The sequence below is a fragment of the Blennius ocellaris genome (assembly GCF_963422515.1).
Source record: "Blennius ocellaris genome assembly, chromosome: 3".
NCBI classification, from domain to species: Eukaryota; Metazoa; Chordata; class Actinopteri; order Blenniiformes; family Blenniidae; genus Blennius; species Blennius ocellaris.
Genome location: NC_137652.1, coordinates 871,350 through 892,532, shown reverse-complemented (window position 1 = coordinate 892,532; position 21,183 = coordinate 871,350). Strand labels below are relative to the sequence as shown.

Sequence of the window (21,183 nt, the reverse complement as noted above, 5' to 3'; positions counted from 1 at the left end):
ATAATAGTAATAATAGTAACAATAATAATAGTAATAGTACTACTAATAATAATAAGAAGAATACTAATAGTAATAATAGTAATAAGAATAATAGAAATAGTACTACTAATAATAATAAGAAGAATACTAATAGTAATAATAGTAATAAGAATAATAGAAATAGTACTACTAATAATAATAAGAAGAATACTAATAGTAATAATAGTAATAAGAATAATAGAAATAGTACTACTAATAATAATAAGAAGAATACTAATAGTAATAATAGTAATAAGAATAATAGAAATAGTACTACTAATAATAATAATAAGAATACTAATAGTAATAATAGTAATAAGAATAATAGAAATAGTACTAATAATAAGAAGAAGAAGAATACTAATAGCAATAATAGTAATAAGAATAATAGAAATAGTACTAATAATAAGAAGAAGAAGAATACTAATAGCAATAATAGTAATAAGAATAATAGAAATAGTACTAATAATAATAATAAGAAGAATACTAATAGCAATAATAGTAATAAGAATAATAGAAATAGTACTACTAATAATAATAATAGTAATAATAGTAATAATACTAATACTAATAATAATAGTAATAATAATAAGAATACTAATAGTAATAATACTAATACTAATAGTACTAATAGTAATGGTCTTCTGTAGCGTGTGTTGAACACGGCCAGATGTGCAGCAGCTGGCCCACTGACCAGGGCAGCGCCGCCAGACCCAGCAGGGCGTCCTCCTCCAGAGGGTTGAGCGCCAGGTTGACACGTTTCAGCGTCTGCAGCAGGTTGCCAGGTCTGAAACACAGGAAACACAGAGGGAGCGGCGGTGACGGGCGGCGTGGCGGCATGGCGGCGTGGCGGCGTGGCGGCGTGGCAGTGTGGCGGCGTGGCGGCGCTACCTCTGCAGATCAGTGATGGCGTTCTCCGTCACACACAGAGACTCCAGCTGTGGCCACATGGGGGCGCAATGCAGGATCTGGCAGAGGATTACAAGTAATGTCCTCCAGAAGTAACGTCCAAAAGACAAACAGTGACTGGAGACAATGTCCTCTGCTTCTTCATGAATCCACCTTTTGATTTCTATTCTTTCAGCTTTGTGCCTCTGGTTCCTGTCCTGGTCTCCACACTGGACGTAAAGTAGAAGTACTAGAGTAAAGTAGAAGTACTAGAGTAGAACCTGACCTCTGGTTCCTGTCCTGGTCTCCACACTGGAGGTAAAGTAGAAATACTAGAGTAAAGTAGAAGTACTAGAGTAGAACCTGACCTCTGGTTCCTGTCCTGGTCTCCACACTGGACGTAAAGTAGAAGTACTAGAGTAAAGTAGAAATACTAGAGTAAAGTAGAAATACTAGAGTAAAGTAGAAGTACTAGAGTAAAGTAGAAGTACTAGAGTAAAGTAGAAATACTAGAGTAGAACCTGACCTCTAGTTCCTGTCCTGGTCTCCAGACTGGAGGTAAAGTAGAAATACTAGAGTAAAGTAGAAGTACTAGAGTAGAAGCTGGCCTCTGGCCCAGTACCTGTGTCCAGGTGAGGTCACACCTGTTCAGGTGGAGCACCCTGAGGGTGTAGAAGGCGTGGCTGAGGGTGGAGGGCTGTGACGGGAGAACCAGTCTATTCCGGCTGGAACAACAATAAAAGGTGTTAGAAGACGGAAGCTGACTCAGCAGAAACGCCACCCAGAAGAACGCCGAGTCACCTGAGGTTTAACTCTTGCAGCTGCGCCATCTGCTGGCCGAACGCCGCCACGTCCTCCCAGCGCCGCAGCAGCGAGCCGCTCAGGTCCAGGAGCCGCACGTCTGAGCGCCGTTAAGCTCATAGCCACACATCGCCATGGCAACCAGAGTTTACCTCACTCCTCCATCACTGCTTTGCTAAGAGACCGTAGCGTCCCCACAAGAGACTCCTGGAAACGTCCTCCTTCAACATGACCAGTTCAGGTCTCCAGAGGTCAAAGGTCAAAGCTACTGGCTCCAGAGGTCAAAGGTCAAAACTACTGGCTCCAGAGGTCAAAGGTCAAAACTACTGACTCCAGAGGTCAAAGGTCAAAACAACTGGCTCCAGAGGTCAAAACAACTGGCTCCAGAGGTCAAAGCTACTGGCGCAAGAGGTCAAAGGTCAAAACTACTGGCTCCAGAGGTCAAAGGTCAAAACTACTGGCTCCAGAGGTCAAAGGTCAAAGCTACTGGCTCCAGAGGTCAAAGGTCAAAACTACTGGCTCCAGAGGTCAAAGGTCAAAACTACTGGCTCCAGAGGTCAAAGGTCAAAGCTACAGGTGTTCCTGCTCAGCGCCCAGGAGGATACTGGGAGTCGTTGACCTTATGGCCCCGTCGGGACCGGGACCATTGACCTCCAGGCCCCCCAGCAGCACCGAGGTCTGGTTCTCCAAGCTGACACACACACACACACACACACACACACACACACACACACACACACACACACACACACACACACACACACACACACACACACACACACACACACACACACACACACACAGGTAAACCAGGATCAGGTACAGAGACTTCAGAAACAGAATTTCCCAGCAGAACTGATACTGGTCCCAAAACCCCTGAGAGACCTGGGTTAACATGTGGACCCAGTGAAGGACCAGTGAGACCTGCAGTCCACTGGGAGGGACCTGGACTCAGTGAGACCTGGACTCAGTGAGACCTGGACTCACTGAGACCAGGACTCCTTCACCTCCCACAGTGAGCTGATGAAGGGACCCTGTGAAGACCAGGATGTACCTGCGCTCTCTGGTGTGGAAGGAGACCCCGGAGGTCACCTCCCCCATGCGGGACTGGTAGACCTGCTGCAGGGCCGCCAGGTAGTCCACGCCGTAACTCGCCTTGGCCGGGCGAACGAAGGATCCGCCGTGAGGGCGTCTACAACCCAGACACAGGAATGAGGGACTGACCCACATCAGACCGGTCTACTGGACACTTCTGACCCAGAACACGAAGCTCCAGGTGTTCAGAGTCTGACGGTCCAGACGGGGGTCTGGACTCATGGACCGGAGGAAGCAGCTGTGTTGCCAGATCGGACCGGTATCCCCCGACTGCTGAGCCCAGTTCTGCTTTGGTTACTTGGTGCCTCTGTATGCTGATGACATGTTCATCTGATGACATGGTTTAACAGGAGTCCTGCAGACCTTGGAACTGGTTTTTCATTCGGGATGGAGCCGATCCAGTACCAGGACCAGGTTCTGATACCAACTGTAGGAGCCTCAACGCAGGTTAAAAACATAAAGAATTGAAGTTGATCTAAAACAGAAGCAATGTAAGACGTTTAATTTGGTAGGAATTTTAGTTCACATGGGAAATGATGTCATAAGTTAATCATTTAAAATGTTGTGGTTGATTTAAGTCAGTGGTTCCCAACCTTTTTTGACCAGTGTACCCCTTGAGCTGGTTTCCATGTGAAAAGTACCCCCTCTCTCGTGTGTGATTATTCGCCTTAATGTGTACTTATATTTAACCCTTTGTCTTTCTATCTATCCAACTGCTCATTTAAATAAAACAATTATTGTGAGTGTAAAAACATACCTTTTAATGAGACACTTGCGCTTGCTTGTCTTTCATAAGTCTTTCATAATTCCTTTTTTCACTGGGCTCCCCTGTGCCTGCGTCCGAGGCGACGGTAGCAGTAGCGGTAGCAGTAGCGGTAGCAGTAGCGGTAGCGGTAGCAGTAGCGGTAGCAGTAGCAGTAGCGGTAGCAGTAGCGGTAGCTGGATGTTTACTCCTGCCTAGCCATGCATCCATGTTTACAGTCGGTATGCAGCTAGAGTTAGCTAGCTTCGTGAATCGTGCGCGCCCGCAGCAAGAACGTGAACCTTTTTTTTTTTTTTTTTTTAAAGCGCGCCACTTTATAGTCTTTTCATATTATGTGCATTGTAGTGTTACAATCACTGTGGATGAACTGCTACTCATGGAAAATAAACGTATGGCCTTACTAAAATTCATGATATAATACAATATAATATAGTATAAATTTTTTTTTTTTGTGTGTGTGTGGATACTGTAGGCTAATTTATAATCTTTCTGCGTACCCCCTGCAATACCCCCGCGTACCCCTAGGGGTCCGTGTACCCCCGGTTGGGAATCACTGATTTAAGTGGATAAAAGTTGGATTTATTTATTTTTTTTTACTTGTTTAGGATGTGGATGAAGGAGAGGAGAAGAGATAAGCGTCAAGCTAAGGCCACATCCCAGTGGAAACTACACCCACATAATTCACGGATCGGACATTTCAGATCCATGAAGCCTCGTCTGCTTCACTGCTGCTGGAACGACTCCAGTGTTTCCCTGCTGCTCTGCTGGCTGCAAACTGTGGACTGGATTTCCTGAAGGGGGGGCGGGTCTCAGTGAGACGTGGAGGAACGAGTCAGGAAATCCATTCCAGGGTTTGCAGCCAGCCAGCAGGCTAGTGTGGCAGCACTGTGCCGTCCTGGGATTTTACACTCAGAACACCGCGAAGCAACGTGGACGTCTGCAAAGCCGCAGTCCAGCGAGGCCACAGCACAGGGACGTTTTAATGGAATGTTTTCTTCCAGTAAAGGTGGCAGTGCCATAAAAATCATCCCAATTTACGAATGTTGTTCAAATAACATCTGTGGATAAAAAAATAAACGTGTGTATTGGCCTAAGTACTCGGTATTGGTGGTATTCCTCGGTATGACTCATACAGTACTCGTTCTGTCACTCCTAATGCTAACATAAAGTACCAGACGCAGGTGAACAGAGCGACGGACACTAAGAAGTGTGTGGCTCCAGACTCACCTGCAGCTGAAGTACTGGACGCCGTCATGGCTGCCGTCATGGCGGCCTCTCTGGGGGTCGTCCCACTCCACCCCCAGCCACCACCCTGCACACACACCCAGCACCGTCAACCACAACGCACACTTTCCTTCTGCGGTCACGTTCAGTTCAAGACTCTCCTTGTTCCTCTGCACAGACCAGAGTGTCCCAGCTGACCTGGGTCCTGAGCTTTCTGGTCTTCAAGGTAATAATTAGAGAGAAATCTGACTTCAATCCTCCACCAGGTTCCTCGTCCTGGAACGTGCTGCTCAAGGTTCCAAGTCTGTGTTCCAGGACGCACATTCTCCCACAAAGTCTTTGTTTTTTGTTTTTTTAAAAAGCACAAACTTTGCGTGGGAAGTGGGGTTCGCCTCTTCCAGGACCTCAAGCCACAAAGCGCTTCTTCCTCCTCATTTCACTAATTAAATACGGACGTTTGACCAGGAGTTACTGAACACACATCAAAAACTGTTGGTGAGCAGGAAGAAAACAGACGTCGGTGATTTTTTAGTGCCTTCGTTTTTGTTATTGTTTTAACTTTTTATGTTTTGTTTATTGTTTTACCATCTGATTGTTTTTATTGTTTTAAATTAAATAAAATTTTGCCTCGTTTTATTTCAACGTACAGCACTTTGTCTCAGCTACGGCTGCTTAAAGCGCTTAATAAATAAAGTTGAGTTGAGTTTTAATTGCTAAAGAAAACGCCTTCGACGTGTGTTTCTCCCCGGGTGCTGAGAGTCGCTGTCAGGGGAGGATCGGACCGGATATCGAGGTGTTGTGACGGTTAAATACTTCACCTGTGGTCGGTGGTACCGGACCCGCGTACCGCACCGTGGCCCGTTCCCCGCCGCACGACGCGCGCCGGCCCACGACGTCTGCCGGCACCTCGGGCTCCAGGCGGTCCCCCATGGAGGCGAGCTGCGGAGGGAAGCCCCGAGCCGGGGTGAGGAGCTCCGTCACGGTCCGAGAGCTCGCGGTGCTAAATGCTAACGATGCTGAGCTAACATACTTACGTGCTGGGTGAGAGAGATGCTAAATGCTAATGATGCTGAGCTAACGTACTTACGTGCTGGATGAGAGAGATGCTAACGGAGCTGAGGCTGCTGGGCAGACACGAACATAGATTTAAACCTAGATATCTAGAGACACAACAGAAACTGTAGACCGGGCTGTTAGTAGACGGGGAGCGCCATCTTGGTCCGGTCTCCGGTCACTAGCGAGCAGCAGCCACACCAACCGGAACGACCACATGTCAGTGTCGTACCAGTTTCCTGTGAAAACTCCGGAACAAAATCATCATAAAATGTCTAACAAAGGTAATATGAATATTTATTTTCAGATATAGTGCCATTAGATTATTCAAACGTCCCTCAAACTATGTGGCTTCAGTATTTCAGTCTTTACCACGACGATGTTTTTGTCAATAAATACCGGAACCATTGTTTTCATTTGTTGACGTTCTTGGTGGGAATTAGTTCGTGGAAGGACAGCCGTATGTTTGGAGAGAAACGTGTGGCTACAACACACTTATTAACCATTTGCCAGTTGTATTAAGCGTTGGGCTCGACCTCGTCCTACTTTCCCGGGAGAGGAAATCCGCCGCAGCGAGCGCTGAAGAAGCCAAGAGGAAACTATGAAGAGGAAAAAAACGCAAAGGTTTGTTTACACCTCAGGATTATTAATATTATCTTCCGGCAACTCGTATCGATTGAAATGACGGTCTCGTTGCAACAAAGTAAAACCAAAATGTTTTTCGCGCCTAATTTAAGTTTTCTGGAGCCACACAGACTGAAGAGCCGCAAGATACAGAAACGTAGAAAATGAAATGTGTGTCGGTTACTTGTGGACGTGGTTCCTGCAGAGACGCTCCTTCCTGGCCCTGATCCTGGTGTTTGTGTGGTTATATTATATTATTAACAGCCTCATTATCGAGTTCTGATCGTTAACAGGTCTCACTTCAGAAAACTGTCCGTCAATTTCATTTGCAGATTTAAAAAAGCAGCATTTTTTGACTCGGATAGAATTAATAATCTTCCAAACTGTGTTTTCATTACACACCCAACGTATGCTGTGACTTCATTAAATTAAAAAAGAAAAGGACGTTTAAATTTTCTTAATATGATAGAACTCAAAAGAAAATACAAAGAGGAGATTGCTTTTCGTCTTCATGCTGCAAAAAAGAAGAAGAAATAGTGTGATTATCTCATAACAAGGCATCAGTGCTTGTTCAGTGATTTGCTGACGTTTTGAAGGTGGTTCCTGAATAAACCCGTCCATTGGTCGTACTGTTTCTGTTTACCTGCAGAAGCTGAGCTGAGCTGGTTCTAATTGATTAAAAAGCGCCAGAGATCAAGAAAAACGTGCCTCAAACCAGAAGTCGCTGTTCTATTCTATTAAAACGAGACGGAAAAATACCAAAGAGCTTTAAACCAAACCAAACGTGTCAAATAATAAAAAAAAAAAAAGGAAAGAAAAATACCCATAAAATATTCCTGGGTGACATAAACATCCCACCATGTGTGACGTCATCCATTAGAAGCTCTTTGATCTTACTTCTGGAACGTGTGGTTGTGTCTGCAGTGGAGCGGCGCCCCCGGTGGAGCCGGCCAGCGACTACATGGTGGGCCAGGTGTCAGGAAGTGTTTTCCGCCAGACGCCTGCTGCCTCCTCTTCGCTCTCCGCTTTATTCAGCATCAACGCTCCTGCTGCACCGCTGCACTTCCAGCCTCCACCCAAGGTACGGCGCCACCTGCAGGGGAACTTTGAACTGTTGTGGGACGAAAAACACAAAATAACCTGTTTAGCCTCCGTTCACTAAAATGGTCTTTTCTGTGGAACAAATCTAAACGAAAGCTGTCGTTGATCATTTGACTTGATAAATGAAACATTTCCTCATCGTGAATAAGGATCATCAGGTACTTTGATCATTTTTCAAGGTGGAAATAGTTTTTTTCTCCAGATCTAAAGCTGTAGAACTGAGCTGGACACAGAACACTGATGTGGACTGTGGTGTTGAAGACGTTCCTCTGGCAGATGGTTTCAATCCTGACTTGTTTGTTGTTTCCTCCGTCGCTTGGTTGTAGTTGAGCTGCTGCATCATGAAATAACCAGACGAGGAAGTTTGTTTTGAAGTCCTGACCGTGTGGTTCTCTGCTGTTCCAGCCGGTTCAGACGGACAGCAAGGCGGCGCAGCGACTGACGGGAGGTCAGGAGGTCAAACGTCCGTCTGGACAGAAGAAGAAGAAGAAGAAGCTCAAAGAAAAATCAGCTGCTGAACTGAGGCTGGAGGACAGGTGAGTCTTCCTCTTCCTCCTCTTCCTCTTCCTCCTCCATCCTTCTTCCTCCTCCTCTTCCTCGTCTTCCTCCTCCTCCTCCTCCTCCTCAGTCTAACTTACAGTTTGTGGCTCGTCCCTGTCAGGGAGAGCGCTCTGCAGGGGGCCGACCAGGACGAGCAGGGCCAGGGCCAGGACCAGGACCAGGACCAGGACCAGGACCAGGACCAGGACCAGGACCAGGACCAGGACCAGGGCCGTGGTCCCACCAAGAGGAGCAGGGGGCCCGAGGAGGGCCGGAGCAACGAGCACTGGGTGCTGAAGAGGCAGCAGCTGAAGGCCGGCAGGCAGGAAGAGGCTCTGAAGGCCAGCAGGACGGTGTTCGTGGGGAACCTGCCCGTCAGCTGCACCAAGAAGGTCCTGGAGGTTCTCACTTACTCTGAGGCACAACAAAGTTCCTGTTGTCATGACGACAAACCCTGATCAACTTACCCAGGATCTGTTAGCTGGACTGACTGATCCAGACCAGAAGCAACACGAAGCAGCTCATCACCTGCTGGTTCAGCCAGCTTCCTTCAGGATCCATGAGGTCACATGAAAGGGGCGGGGCTTAAAGCGTCTGACCAATCACAGAGGGAGAAGCCCTGCAGAGCAGCTTCTGGATTAATGACGGAGAAATTATTCTGAGATTATGAAGAATTATAACCTAACATTGTTAACGCTGACTGGTTAACACTGACTGGTTAACACTGACTGGTTAACGCTGACTGGTTAACGCTGACTGGTTAACACTGACTGGTTAACGCTGACTGGTTAATGCTGACTTTGAGTACTTTGAGACTTTGAGTACAGAGAACCAGAGTTAATCTGAAATTACCTTAGAGGATCAGAGAACCAGCGTTGTCGTCTGCTGTTCTTCTAAAACAGAGCAGACTTGTCACTCGATGGTTCAGATTATTTCCAGATTATTGACACTGAGGTGTGGTTCCTCCTCCTGCAGACCCTGCGGAGCCTCTTCAAGGGGGGCGGAGCCATCGAGTCCATCAGGTTTCGTTCTGTGGTGAGAAACAAACACTGAAACCTTCCAGACCCTCAGGTCTGAACTCTGTTTGACTGTTTCCTCTCTAACGTCTCCACTGCAGGTGAGAGACGACCCGCTAATGACCCGCAAGCTAGCCACCATTAAGTAAGTCTGGTTTTTAATAAATCACTATTAAATAATACAAACTTTAACAAGGAAATCCCAACAATAATCAATCCAACACATCTTTATCTAAACTTCACTTTTTAAAAACAGGATTATTTTGAGTGTCCAGGACATTAGAGCCCATTACTGCAGTGCCCAGACATCTTCATCATCCTCATCCTCATCCCCCCTTCTTTCCCTCAGACGTAAAGTCCACCCCAAGAGGCAGAGCTTGAACGCCTACGTGGTGTTTGAGGATGAAGGTGGAGCAGCCGGGGCTCTGGACAGGTGAGACCCGCCGCCTCCGTCACCCGCCGCCTCCGTCAGGTGGTGACGGAGTCTGACCTCATCCCGTCCACAGGAACGGTGTGGAGGTGGAGAAGGACTTCGTCATCCGGGTGGACAGAGTGTCCGCCGTGTCCTCGGTGAGTGACAGTAACACAGGCCGTTTACGTCTGCGCTGCGGCGTTTTGCCCTCCTGGGTTACCATGGAAACACAAGCTGGCCTTCTAGCACTCGGTGTGACCCGGTTGTTCTCTTGCAGCACGACCACCGGCGCTCTGTGTTCGTGGGAAACCTGTCGTTCGGTGAGCTGCCCTGCAGGACCGCCGCCGCCGCCGTCGGGACTGTTTCTAAAACTGCTTCTGCTGCTTTCTAGAAATCAAAGAGGCGGCGTTCCGACAGCATTTCAGTGAGTGTGGAGGTCTGGAGGCCGTGAGGCTGGTGAGGGACCGAGACTCCGGGCTGGGCAAAGGATTCGGTTACGTCTTGTTTCAGGTACGACAGGAAAGATCTCGCTCTCTCTGTCTCTCGCTCTGTGTCTCTGTGTCCTCATTCAAGATGGCGGCTGTGACGCCGGCTTCAGTAGTAGAGGAGAGTCCTCATTCAAGATGGCGGCTGTGCTGCCGGCTTCAGTAGTAGAGAGGACTCCTCATTCAAGATGGCGGCTGTGACACCGGCTTCAGTAGTAGAGAGGACTCCTCATTCAAGATGGCGGCTGTGCTGCCGGCTTCAGTAGTAGAGAGGACTCCTCATTCAAGATGGCGGCTGTGACGCCGGCTTCAGTAATAGAGGAGAGTCCTCATTCAAGATGGCGGCCGTGCCGCCGGCTTCAGTAGTAGAGAGGACTCCTCATTCAAGATGGCGGCTGTGACGCCGGCTTCAGTAATAGAGGAGAGTCCTCATTCAAGATGGCGGCCGTGCCGCCGGCTTCAGTAGTAGAGGGGAGTCCTCATTCAAGATGGCGGCTGTGCCGCCGGCTTCACTAGTAGAGAGGAGTCCTCATTCAAGATGGCGGCTGTGCCGCCGGCTTCAGTAGTAGAGGAGTCCTCATTCAAGATGGCGGCTGTGACGCCGGCTTCAGTTGTAGAGAGGAGTCCTCATTCAAGATGGCGGCCGTGCCGCCGGCTTCAGTAGTAGAGGGGAGTCCTCATTCAAGATGGCGGCCGTGCCGCCGGCTTCAGTAGTAGAGGGGAGTCCTCATTCAAGATGGCGGCCGTGCCGCCGGCTTCAGTAGTAGAGAGGAGTCCTCATTCAAGATGGCGGCCGTGCCGCCGGCTTCAGTAGTAGACAGGAGTCCTCATTCAAGATGGCGGCCGTGCCGCCGGCTTCAGTAGTAGAGAGGAGTCCTCATTCAAGATGGCGGCCATGCCGCCGGCTTCAGTAGTAGAGAGGAGTCCTCATTCAAGATGGCGGCCATGCCGCCGGCTTCAGTAGTAGAGAGGAGTCCTCATTCGGCCTCAGCAGCCCACGTTGACAGAATGAAATTGTCTGTTGCAGAGTGCCGACTCGGTGCAGCTGGCCCTGAAGCTGGACGGGTCGAAGCTGGAGGGAAGGGCCATTCGTGTGAGAAGGTCGGTGAAGAAGGAGAACAAAGGGAAAGAACCGCCACAGAGGACTGGGAACCGTTCCGCTCAGAAAGAACCTGGTCCAGCAGGGTTCAGGTTCCGTAAGACGTTTCCTGGGAAACCACACAAGCCCACAACGAGCTCGTTCAAAGGAGAAATGGTGGATCCAAACAAGAAGGCCAAGAAGAAGAGACTGAAGAAGAAGGTGAAGCCCAACAGGTCTGCTCACCCCTGACCTCCACCTCCTCCTCCTCCTCCTCCTCGTGTTCTATTCATCACGGCTCTACAAAGACCTGGAATGTGCAAAATAAAGCCACAAACTTTTGTTACCATGTTGATGTACTTCGTCTTATTTTCACTTTGATCTCCTTTGAGGGTGGAGGTTCGTTCTTTGTGGAGCTCAGCTGAGGTGGAGAAGGTTGGAGGAGGTGGAGAAGGGAGGAGGTTGGAGGTTATTGATGGATACTGCAGCCAGCTGCTCCAGAGAAAGAGACATCATTGTTTTGAAGTGGGAGGAGCTTGTGAAGTGGGAGGGGCTTGTTGTGAAGTGGGAGGAGCTCTTCTCCTCCAGCAGAGAACGTCCAGGAAGTGGACGCCTCCAGGGAGGAAGTTGGTGACATCAGGAGCTTCTGCTGAGTCGAACTTTATAACATCTGGAGCTCAGAGCAGGTTCGTTCATTCGTTCATTCATTCATTCATCAAATGAATCCAACAAAACGACTGGTTGGGTCGGTTTATTTTCACAAAAGATATCATTCCTTTTCTCAAATAAAGAACCACTTTTCTAAAGTGTCTCCAAATCTAATCCCCAAAACAAAGACTGACAAAACAAATAGACGTCTGGAAGGAAGCGGCTCGCTGGGCTTTTCACAGTAAAAGCCTCCCACAGGAACCGGTTCAATCACGGAGAGACGCAGACACGCTTTTATTTTCGGCCTTTTAACAACTTAATATTTTCTCCTCCCAGAGTGAGTGAAGCTGAAGAGACGAGGAACCTCTGGAGAGACGAGGAACCTCTGGAGAGACGATCTCCGCCGTCGTTCGTCCTCCGTCACTCGATGTCGTCCTCGCTGAGACTCTGAGCGCTGACGATGCGCTGCAGGACAGACAAGCTCAGCTCAGAGGACGGCGAGACACCGGGACGGCTGGAACTCGTCACGGGACGTCCCCAGATTCTTCTGGTCCGGGCCGTCGGCCTCGTGTTTACTACCCACAATGCACTGCGCTCCTCATCACGCCCTCTGAACCCAGACCCACGGTTTCAACGGGACCAGAGAGGTAAATACGTTTAAGATACTCAAATGGATTAAACCAGTAAAAAGGGTCAAACTAAAACAATCAAAAACAGTAAAAATGTAAAAAAAACAGTTTCTCAGTTTCTATAAATAGAAAATAGAAATGTTCTATAAATAAAGTAAGGAAATGACTCATTTGGTGAGGTGAAGAGGAGGAGAGGAGGAGGAGAGAGGAGAGGAGAAGAGAAGAGAAGAGGTGAGGAGAGGTGATGAGGAGAGGAGAAGAAGAGAGGAGAGGAGAGAGGAGAGGTGATGAGGAGAGGAGAAGAAGAGAGGAGAGGAGAGAGGAGAGGTGATGAGGAGAGGAGAAGAAGAGAGGAGAGGAGAGGTGATGAGGAGAGGAGAGGAGGTGTGATGAGGGTGAGGAGAGGAGAGGAGGTGTGATGAGGAGAGGATAGGAGAGGCGAGATGAGGTGAGAAGGTGAAATGAGGTAAGGAGAGGAGAGGAGAGGAGAGGAGAGGAGAGGAGAGGAGAGGAGAGGAGAGGAGAGGTGAGGAGAGGTGAGGAGAGGTAAGGTGACGTAAGGAGAGGTGAGGAGAGGTGAGGTGGTAAGGAGAGGTAAGGCGGGGTGAGGAGAGGAGAGGTGATGAGAGGAGAGGAGAGGCGAGATGAGGTGAGAAGGTGAAGTGAGGTAAGGAGAGGTGAGGTAAGGAGAGGTAAGGTGAGGTGAGGTAAGGAGAGGTGAGGTAAGGTAAGGAGAGGTGAGGTGAGGTGAGGAGAGGAAAGGTAAGGTGAGGTAAGGAGAGGTGAGGTAAGGAGAGGAGAGGTAAGGTGAGGTAAGGTGAGGTGAGGAGAGGTAAGGAGAGGTAAGGAGAGGAGAGGTAAGGTGAGGTAAGGAGAGGTAAGGCGAGGTACCTGGCTGATGCTGGGCAGTTTGGTCAGCAGCATCTGGAAGACGGGTGGAGGCAGAGTCTGCTGCAGCACCTGGAGCAGCTGCTGAGGCTGACCGCACACCGCGATGGCGTTGGTCAGGTGCTCCACCCCTTTCTCATAGTCTCCTGAGGACACACCCCTTTCTCATGTATCATAGTCTCCTGAGGACACACCCCTTTCTCATTTATCATAGTCTCCTGTGGACACACCCCTTTCTCATTTCTCATAGTCTCCTGTGGACACACACTCATTTCTCATGGTCTCATTTCTCATTACCTTGAGCCAGCAGCTCCTCTCCCAGCTGGATCTCCTCCAAGAAGAACTTCTGAACAGCTTCAGCGTCTTTCAGGTCTGGAAGCTGGAGGACAAAGGGAAGCAGGTGGAGGACAAAGGGAAACATGTGGAGGACAAAGGGAGTCAGGTGGAGGACAAAGGGAAACATGTGGAGGACAAAGGGAGTCAGGTGGAGGACAAAGGGAGTCAGGTGGAGGACAAAGGGAGTCAGGTGGAGGACAAAGGGAAGCAGGTGGAGGACAAAGGGAAGCAGGTGGAGGACAAAGGGAAGCAGGTGGAGGACAAAGGGAGTCAGGTGGAGGACAAAGGGAAGCAGGTGGAGGACAAAGGGAGTCAGGTGGAGGACAAAGGGAGTCAGGTGGAGGACAAAGGGAAGCAGGTGGAGGACAAAGGGAGTCAGGTGGAGGACAAAGGGAAGCAGGTGGAGGACAAAGGGAGTCAGGTGGAGGACAAAGGGAGTCAGGTGGAGGACAAAGGGAAACAGGTGGAGGTAAAGGTCATTTAAAGGTCTCTGAACAGTGAAAGTCATTGAAAAATCAACTTTATGTTTCAACAGCAACATTATTTACTTCACGTTCATATTTCTGTCTTTTCTTTCACATGTGATGAGAAAACATTCAGTCAACATGATTCCTCATCACATGGTTCATGAGAATTTTGACTGATTAACACAAAGTAATCTTAGTTACATGGTGAGAAGGAGTAATCAAAGTAATCTAGTAATCTTAGTTACATGGTGAGAATGAGTAATCAAAGTAATCTTAGTTACATGTGAGAAGGAGTAATCAAAGTAATCTTAGTTACATGGTGAGAATGAGTAATCAAAGTAATCTTAGTTACATGGTGAGAATGAGTAATCAAAGTAATCTTAGTTACATGTGAGAAGGAGTAATCAAAGTAATCTTAGTTACATGTGAGAAGGAGTAATCAAAGTAATCTTAGTTACATGGTGAGAATGAGTAATCAAAGTAATCTTAGTTACATGGTGAGAATGAGTAATCAAAGTAATCTTAGTTACATGTGAGAAGGAGTAATCAAAGTAATCTTAGTTACATGTGAGAAGGAGTAATCAAAGTAATCTTAGTTACATGGTGAGAATGAGTAATCAAAGTAATCTTAGTTACATGTGAGAAGGAGTAATCAAAGTAATCTTAGTTACATGTGAGAAGGAGTAATCAAAGTAATCTTAGTTACATGTGAGAAGGAGTAATCAAAGTAATCTTAGTTACATGTGAGAAGGAGTAATCAAAGTAATCTTAGTTACATGGTGAGAATGAGTAATCAAAGTAATCTTAGTTACATGGTGAGAATGAGTAATCAAAGTAATCTTAGTTACATGGTGAGAATGAGTAATCAAAGTAATCTAGTAATCTTAGTTACATGGTGAGAATGAGTAATCAAAGTAATCTTAGTTACATGGTGAGAATGAGTAATCAAAGTAATCTTAGTTACATGGTGAGAATGAGTAATCAAAGTAATCTTAGTTACATGGTGAGAATGAGTAATCAAAGTAATCTTAGTTACATGGTGAGAAGGAGTAATCAAAGTAATCTTAGTTACATGTGAGAAGGAGTAATCAAAGTAATCTTAGTTACATGTGAGAAGGAGTAATCAAAGTAATCTTAGTTACATGTGAGAAGGAGTAATCAAAGTAATCTTAGTTACATGTGAGAAGGAGTAATCAAAGTAATCTTAGTTACATGTGAGAAGGAGTAATCAAAGTAATCTTAGTTACATGTGAGAAGGAGTAATCAAAGTAATCTTAGTTACATGGTGAGAATGAGTAATCAAAGTAATCTAGTAATCTTAGTTACATGGTGAGAATGAGTAATCAAAGTAATCTAGTAATCTTAGTTACATGGTGAGAATGAGTAATCAAAGTAATCTTAGTTCCATGGTGAGAATGAGTAATCAAAGTAATCTTAGTTACATGGTGAGAAGGAGTAATCAAAGTAATCTCAGTTACATGGTGAGAATGAGTAATCAAAGTAATCTTAGTTACATGGTGAGAATGAGTAATCAAAGTAATCTTAGTTACATGGTGAGAATGAGTAATCAAAGTAATCTTAGTTACATGGTGAGAAGGAGTAATCAAAGTAATCTTAGTTACATGGTGAGAAGGAGTAATCAAAGTAATCTAGTAATCTTAGTTACATGGTGAGAATGAGTAATCAAAGTAATCTTAGTTACATGTGAGAAGGAGTAATCAAAGTAATCTTAGTTACATGTGAGAAGGAGTAATCAAAGTAATCTTAGTTACATGTGAGAAGGAGTAATCAAAGTAATCTTAGTTACATGTGAGAAGGAGTAATCAAAGTAATCTTAGTTACATGTGAGAAGGAGTAATCAAAGTAATCTTAGTTACATGGTGAGAATGAGTAATCAAAGTAATCTAGTAATCTTAGTTACATGTGAGAAGGAGTAATCTAGTAATCTTAGTTACATGTGAGAATGAGTAATCTAGTAATCTTAGTTACATGTGAGAAGGAGTAATCTAGTAATCTTAGTTACATGGTGAGAAGGAGTAATCTAGTAACTAGTAATCTTAGTTCCACGGTGAGAAGGAGTAATCTAGTAACTAGTAATCTTAGTTCCACGGTGAGAAGGAGTAATCTAGTAACTAGTAATCTTAGTTCCATGGTGAGAAGGAGTAATCTAGTAACTAGTAATCTTAGTTCCATGGTGAGAAGGAGTAATCTAGTAACTAGTAATCTTAGTTCCACGGTGAGAAGGAGTAATCTAGTAACTAGTAATCTTAGTTCCACGGTGAGAAGGAGTAATCTAGTAACTAGTAATCTTAGTTCCACGGTGAGAAGGAGTAATCTAGTAACTAGTAATCTTAGTTACATGGTGAGAAGGAGTAATCTAGTAACTAGTAATCTTAGTTCCATGGTGAGAAGGAGTAATCTAGTAACTAGTAATCTTAGTTCCACGGTGAGGAGCAGCTGGTTTAGTGGGCCACTCTTCTAACAATGAGGCGACTCTACAATGTGTGAGGATGAACGGTGATGAAACCTTCAGAGGTCAGAAGGTCAGAGGTCAGAAGGTCAGAGGTCAGAAGGTCAGAGGTCAGAAGGTCAGCTGATCCACAGAGAAGAAGAGTTCTGCTGGTAGGATTGTAGACCTACGTGATGTAGACTGACCTTAGTGAGTCCTGCTCGCTCCTTCGTGGCTTTCTGCTTCCTTCTGCCTACAAACACACAATGACAAGTTCAACCAATAGTTCAGTGTCACGTCTTCTTCTACATTCACCAAACAGCAGGTGACGGTTGTAGGAAACTATTACATCCTTTGTTTCTCCCGTGACGTGATGTGATTTGTTTTAGCAAGACGACATCAGATCTGCAAATGTTTTGACACGTTTCAGCCTCAGGACTGAAAACTGAACTTCAACATCTGAGATTTAACAACCTGACAGTTTAAACTAGTTAAACTAGTGAGATTTAACCTCCTGACAGTTTAAACTAGTGAGATTGAACAACCTGACAGTATAAACTAGTTAAACTAGTGAGATTTAACCTCCTGACAGTTTAAACTAGTGAGATTTAACCTCCTGACAGTATAAACTAGTTAAACTAGTGAGATTTAACCTCCTGACAGTATAAACTAGTTAAACTAGTGAGATTTAACCTCCTGACAGTTTAAACTAGTGAGATTAAACCTCCTGACAGTTTAAACTAGTTAAACTAGTGAGATTTAACCTCCTGACAGTTTAAACTAGTGAGATTTGAACCTCCTGACAGTTTAAACTAGTGAGATTTAACCTCCTGACAGTATAAACTAGTTAAACTAGTGAGATTTAACCTCCTGACAGTTTAAATTAGTGAGATGAAACCTCCTGACAGTTTAAACTAGTTAAACTAGTGAGATTTAACCTCCTGACAGTTTAAACTAGTGAGATTTAACCTCCTGACAGTTTAAACTAGTTAAACTAGTGAGATTTAACAACCTGACAGTTTAAACTAGTGAGATTTAACCTCCTGATAGTTTAAACTAGTTAAACTAGTGAGATTTAACAACCTGACAGTTTAAACTAGTGAGATTTAACCTCCTGACAGTTTAAACTAGTGAGATTTAACCTCCTGACAGTTTAAACTAGTTAAACTAGTGAGATTTAACCTCCTGACAGTTTAAACTAGTGAGATTTAACCTCCTGACAGTTTAAACTAGTTAAACTAGTGAGATTTAACAACCTGACAGTTTAAACTAGTGAGATTTAACCTCCTGATAGTTTAAACTAGTTAAACTAGTGAGATTTAACAACCTGACAGTTTAAACTAGTGAGATTTAACCTCCTGACAGTTTAAACTAGTTAAACTAGTGAGATTTAACCTCCTGACAGTTTAAACTAGTGAGATTTAACCTCCTGACAGTTTAAACTAGTTAAACTAGTGAGATTTAACAACCTGACAGTTTAAACTAGTGAGATTTAACCTCCTGATAGTTTAAACTAGTTAAACTAGTGAGATTTAACAACCTGACAGTTTAAACTAGTGAGATTTAACCTCCTGACAGTTTAAACTAGTGAGATTTAACCTCCTGACAGTTTAAACTAGTTAAACTAGTGAGATTTAACCTCCTGACAGTTTAAACTAGTGAGATTTGAACACGGATCTCAACAATCTACGGTTTAATTCGCTTTATGAATTTCAACCCGGTCGGTTTGAAACCGCACGAAACCCGCTGGAGCTGCGGGAGCCTGAGGAGCCTGAGGAGCCTGAGGAGCCTGAGGAGCCTGGTCCGGACCGGGGGTCGGTCTCGTCCCGGTCCCGGACCAGGTGTCGGAGGTCAGCACTCACGTTCCCGCAGCCTGTTCTTGAAGTCGGGGTCACTCCGCCTCTTCTTGTCGAAATAGATGCAGTAGCCGACGAACAGAGCGCCGCAGACCCCCGCGGCTATCGCGCTGCTCTTCCCCCCCATCATAGCGCCTCGGAAAGCGGCCGTCTGAACGCCTGAATGAACGTTAATTCAGCTTTTCTCCTCCACGGCTCGTCTGGTGTCGCGGCACGGAGCGACGCAGGGAGAGAAAGGACCCGAAGGCCCCCGCGTGCGGCTGCCCGGAGGCGCCTGACTGGAAATCTAAATAATATATATCGCTGTTGATTTGGCTCAGAATCACACACATCAGTCTTCAGAGGGTTTTGTAAGGTACTACCTCATTTTATTTTATTTTTTAAATTTGTTTCGGGTTTGTTTCTTTCAAAATTTTTATTGGCAAATGCAGCGCATACACACGGATCCACTCGTCTTATTTCCAAGAGATGTGAGAAGCCGTCGGTAGGGAATCCACCAAGAGATGTCGGTGGAGAATCAAAAATGGCGGTGTTGCGGGCACCGCCATACTTATTTGCCGGTCGCCGCCATTTTGAAATAGTGCCTACCGGAAGCGACGTAGAAGTACCCACTCGCCGGAAAAAAACTGTGCGCCGCGCTGTTCAAACGCACATTTGTTTGCATTGCATTGTTTTCTTCACACGTGTACTCGAAGCTCAACAGAGTAAAGGATTGTCTTCTGCTAAGGTAAATAATTGCACTTTTTTCTATGTGTAAAGTATCAGCCTGCACGAATAAGAATGAAATGGTAGGTGGAGTTCTACCAGTGTTTAGAGACTATGTTTATACTCGCACTGGAAGACCGGAGCCAGATCGGCTTCACAACCTTCCATGTTCATCTCTCCCCAACTGTGTCAGTCTGTCCACATATCTGCTGCTTTATTTCTCCGTCCAGACAACTCACAGTTTACTGTGTGCCTTCACTTATCACTCCTGCTAACTGCAGTTTCATCACAACATTTAGTTGCGTTTACGTCCTAAATGGCTGAATTTTGTCACGTGGGTGAAAAGCCTCAAAACGGTGTGCATCAGCCTGCACTAATAAGTAGGACATGGTTGATAGGTGTCATTATATCAGTGTTAGTGAGAGGAAGAGTCGTTGTATAGTTATGTTGGGAGCAATTCAAGTAAGATCAGCTCAAAGTTTATGTTGCTCTTTTTTTTAATCTTTGTTCCATGTGTTGGTTTATTTAGACCCGTACTGGTATTTTTTATCATACTGCATTACTGGATTTTTACAACCTGACTGGGATTTCTGTGTTATTATCAGAGCATCCAAATTAGAGAAAGTTTAATGGTTGTGAGGGAGATTGAATATCTTATATATAACATACTGCAATGAATCACTTGGATGCTTGTCAGTTTGCATTCATCAATGAGAGATCAGTACATTTGAACAAATACTAATGATTCTGATTTAAATATTTTTTCAGACGCAGTGTTCAATCAGAATGTCACGTCATCGTAGCAGCGAATGCGTGGGCATGGAGCATTCATATGCACACCCAACAATGCACACAGCATCTGTGCTGACCACGGATCCAGAGACCGTAAAGGAATTGAGTGTCCATGTCTGCATGCAGAACACTCCTATGACTCATCAATCAAGTTTGAGATTTTTTATGTAACATAAGCTCAATTTGTTTATTTTTATTCATCTGTATTGCAACAGATCTTCGAGATGCTGAAAGAGATGGAGGAGGTCATGGAAACCAAGAAGGGGGACCTGAGACTCGTCGATTACATTTTTGATGTTCTGCTTCCAGAAGTAAGACGATCAATCGAATGGAGGACATCATAGAAGTAGTGGTCAATATTTAGTGTCTTTTGAAACCTATCTGCATGCACCTTGTCCATCTTTTTCAGATCATCATCAACATCCTGATGGCTGAAGGTCACACGAGGCTTCAAGCACAGGTCATCATAGCCAGTGGGAGAAAGTTCTAACAAGCTCCTGTTGTCTGTGCTCTCATCCTCCCTGCCGGATGTCTATCAATATCGTGGTTTGAAGTCTCTTTGATCTCTCTGTCTGTCCTCTCCTCTGTCCTCTCACCCCAACCGGCCAGCAGAATGCCTCCACCTCTGAGTGGTTTCTGCAAAGACTTCTTCCTGTTAGAGGGACTTTTTCCCTTTCCACAGTCGCTCATGTGGATTTGTTGGCTTTTCTCTTTAAAAGTGCTTTTAATATATAATAAAGAACAATGACATGATTCATGGATGGTTTTATTCTTTTAAAGTTGTCAGAGGTACTTTTTGAAGGTTTGTCATGGACATTTACTCTGAAGTAACTACAGTTACTCTCCATTCTTGTAGTGAGTTTTGCTTAATGCACCACACATTGTCACTGCATGAATGAAGAAGCAGCTGAACTCTCCAGATGTGGTTCCAGCTGCAGTGTCTTGCTGACATAGGTCCAGAGAGAGTTGGACAACTTGGTCCATTATGTCCACAGCAAGTGTCTCCAGAATAAAGGTTTGCTCCTACAGAATAAAGGTTTGCTACGTAGCTCTGCAACAATGTGGGATATAAAATAAGAGGTGCAGTGATGTGAAATTAAAATGTACTGCAGTATTTAGAAGAGAAGAGTGAATGTACTGCAGTATTTAGTCTGATGAAGAATCTGCGGGTTGTGTTGGTGTCGGGTGTGATGTGGGCGTGGCCACACGTCCAGGTTCACCGCCCAACGACAGATGTCCACTTGAGAGGAAACATGTTGGCTGAGTGACGGAGGCCTCTCCTCCACCCTCCTCCTCCGTCAGGTTTAACGTTCCC

General features: G+C 45.5%; 3 protein-coding genes across 6 annotated transcripts in view; 1 reads left to right on the top strand and 2 right to left on the bottom strand.

Annotated features, from left to right (window-relative positions):
• Window positions 1-6,091, bottom strand: part of tbce (tubulin folding cofactor E) — a 14,336-nt gene extending 8,245 nt beyond the window's left edge. The window contains exons 1-9 of one of the 3 annotated variants that reach the window (XM_080520785.1): window positions 5,824-6,091; window positions 5,608-5,728; window positions 4,793-4,877; window positions 2,762-2,899; window positions 2,313-2,398; window positions 1,708-1,807; window positions 1,529-1,631; window positions 910-986; window positions 713-805 (exon numbers count right to left, since the gene is read on the bottom strand). In XM_080520785.1, the coding sequence (XP_080376911.1) occupies window positions 713-805; window positions 910-986; window positions 1,529-1,631; window positions 1,708-1,807; window positions 2,313-2,398; window positions 2,762-2,899; window positions 4,793-4,877; window positions 5,608-5,719 (794 nt within the window). In that variant the 5' untranslated portion in view covers window positions 5,720-5,728; window positions 5,824-6,091. Of the gene's footprint in view, window positions 1-712; window positions 806-909; window positions 987-1,528; window positions 1,632-1,707; window positions 1,808-2,312; window positions 2,399-2,761; window positions 2,900-4,792; window positions 4,878-5,607 lie in introns of all 3 variants that reach the window. The other 2 variants (XM_080520784.1, XM_080520783.1) reach the window with 2 other exon arrangements.
• rbm34 (RNA binding motif protein 34) lies at window positions 5,614-11,451 on the top strand. 2 transcript variants are annotated; one of them, XM_080520787.1, is made up of 12 exons: window positions 5,614-5,753; window positions 6,356-6,466; window positions 7,391-7,547; window positions 7,973-8,103; window positions 8,229-8,499; window positions 9,083-9,142; window positions 9,225-9,268; window positions 9,473-9,556; window positions 9,630-9,693; window positions 9,813-9,855; window positions 9,927-10,045; window positions 11,048-11,451. In XM_080520787.1, exons 2-12 carry the CDS (start codon window positions 6,444-6,446, stop codon window positions 11,348-11,350), a joined length of 1,299 nt encoding a protein of 432 aa, XP_080376913.1. In that variant the 5' UTR covers window positions 5,614-5,753; window positions 6,356-6,443; the 3' UTR covers window positions 11,351-11,451. The 2 variants fall into 2 exon arrangements, with proteins under 2 accessions (XP_080376913.1, XP_080376912.1); XM_080520786.1 differs by lacking the exon at window positions 5,614-5,753 and having other exon boundaries at window positions 6,283-6,466.
• A 382-nt stretch (window positions 11,452-11,833) lies between these two features.
• tomm20b (translocase of outer mitochondrial membrane 20b) lies at window positions 11,834-18,612 on the bottom strand. Its single transcript, XM_080521098.1, has 5 exons — window positions 18,378-18,612; window positions 16,722-16,768; window positions 13,561-13,642; window positions 13,267-13,409; window positions 11,834-12,211 (listed from the first exon to the last, which is right to left on the bottom strand). Exons 1-5 carry the CDS (start codon window positions 18,499-18,501, stop codon window positions 12,167-12,169), a joined length of 441 nt encoding a protein of 146 aa, XP_080377224.1. The 5' UTR covers window positions 18,502-18,612; the 3' UTR covers window positions 11,834-12,166.
• Window positions 18,613-21,183: the final 2,571 nt, after the last annotated feature.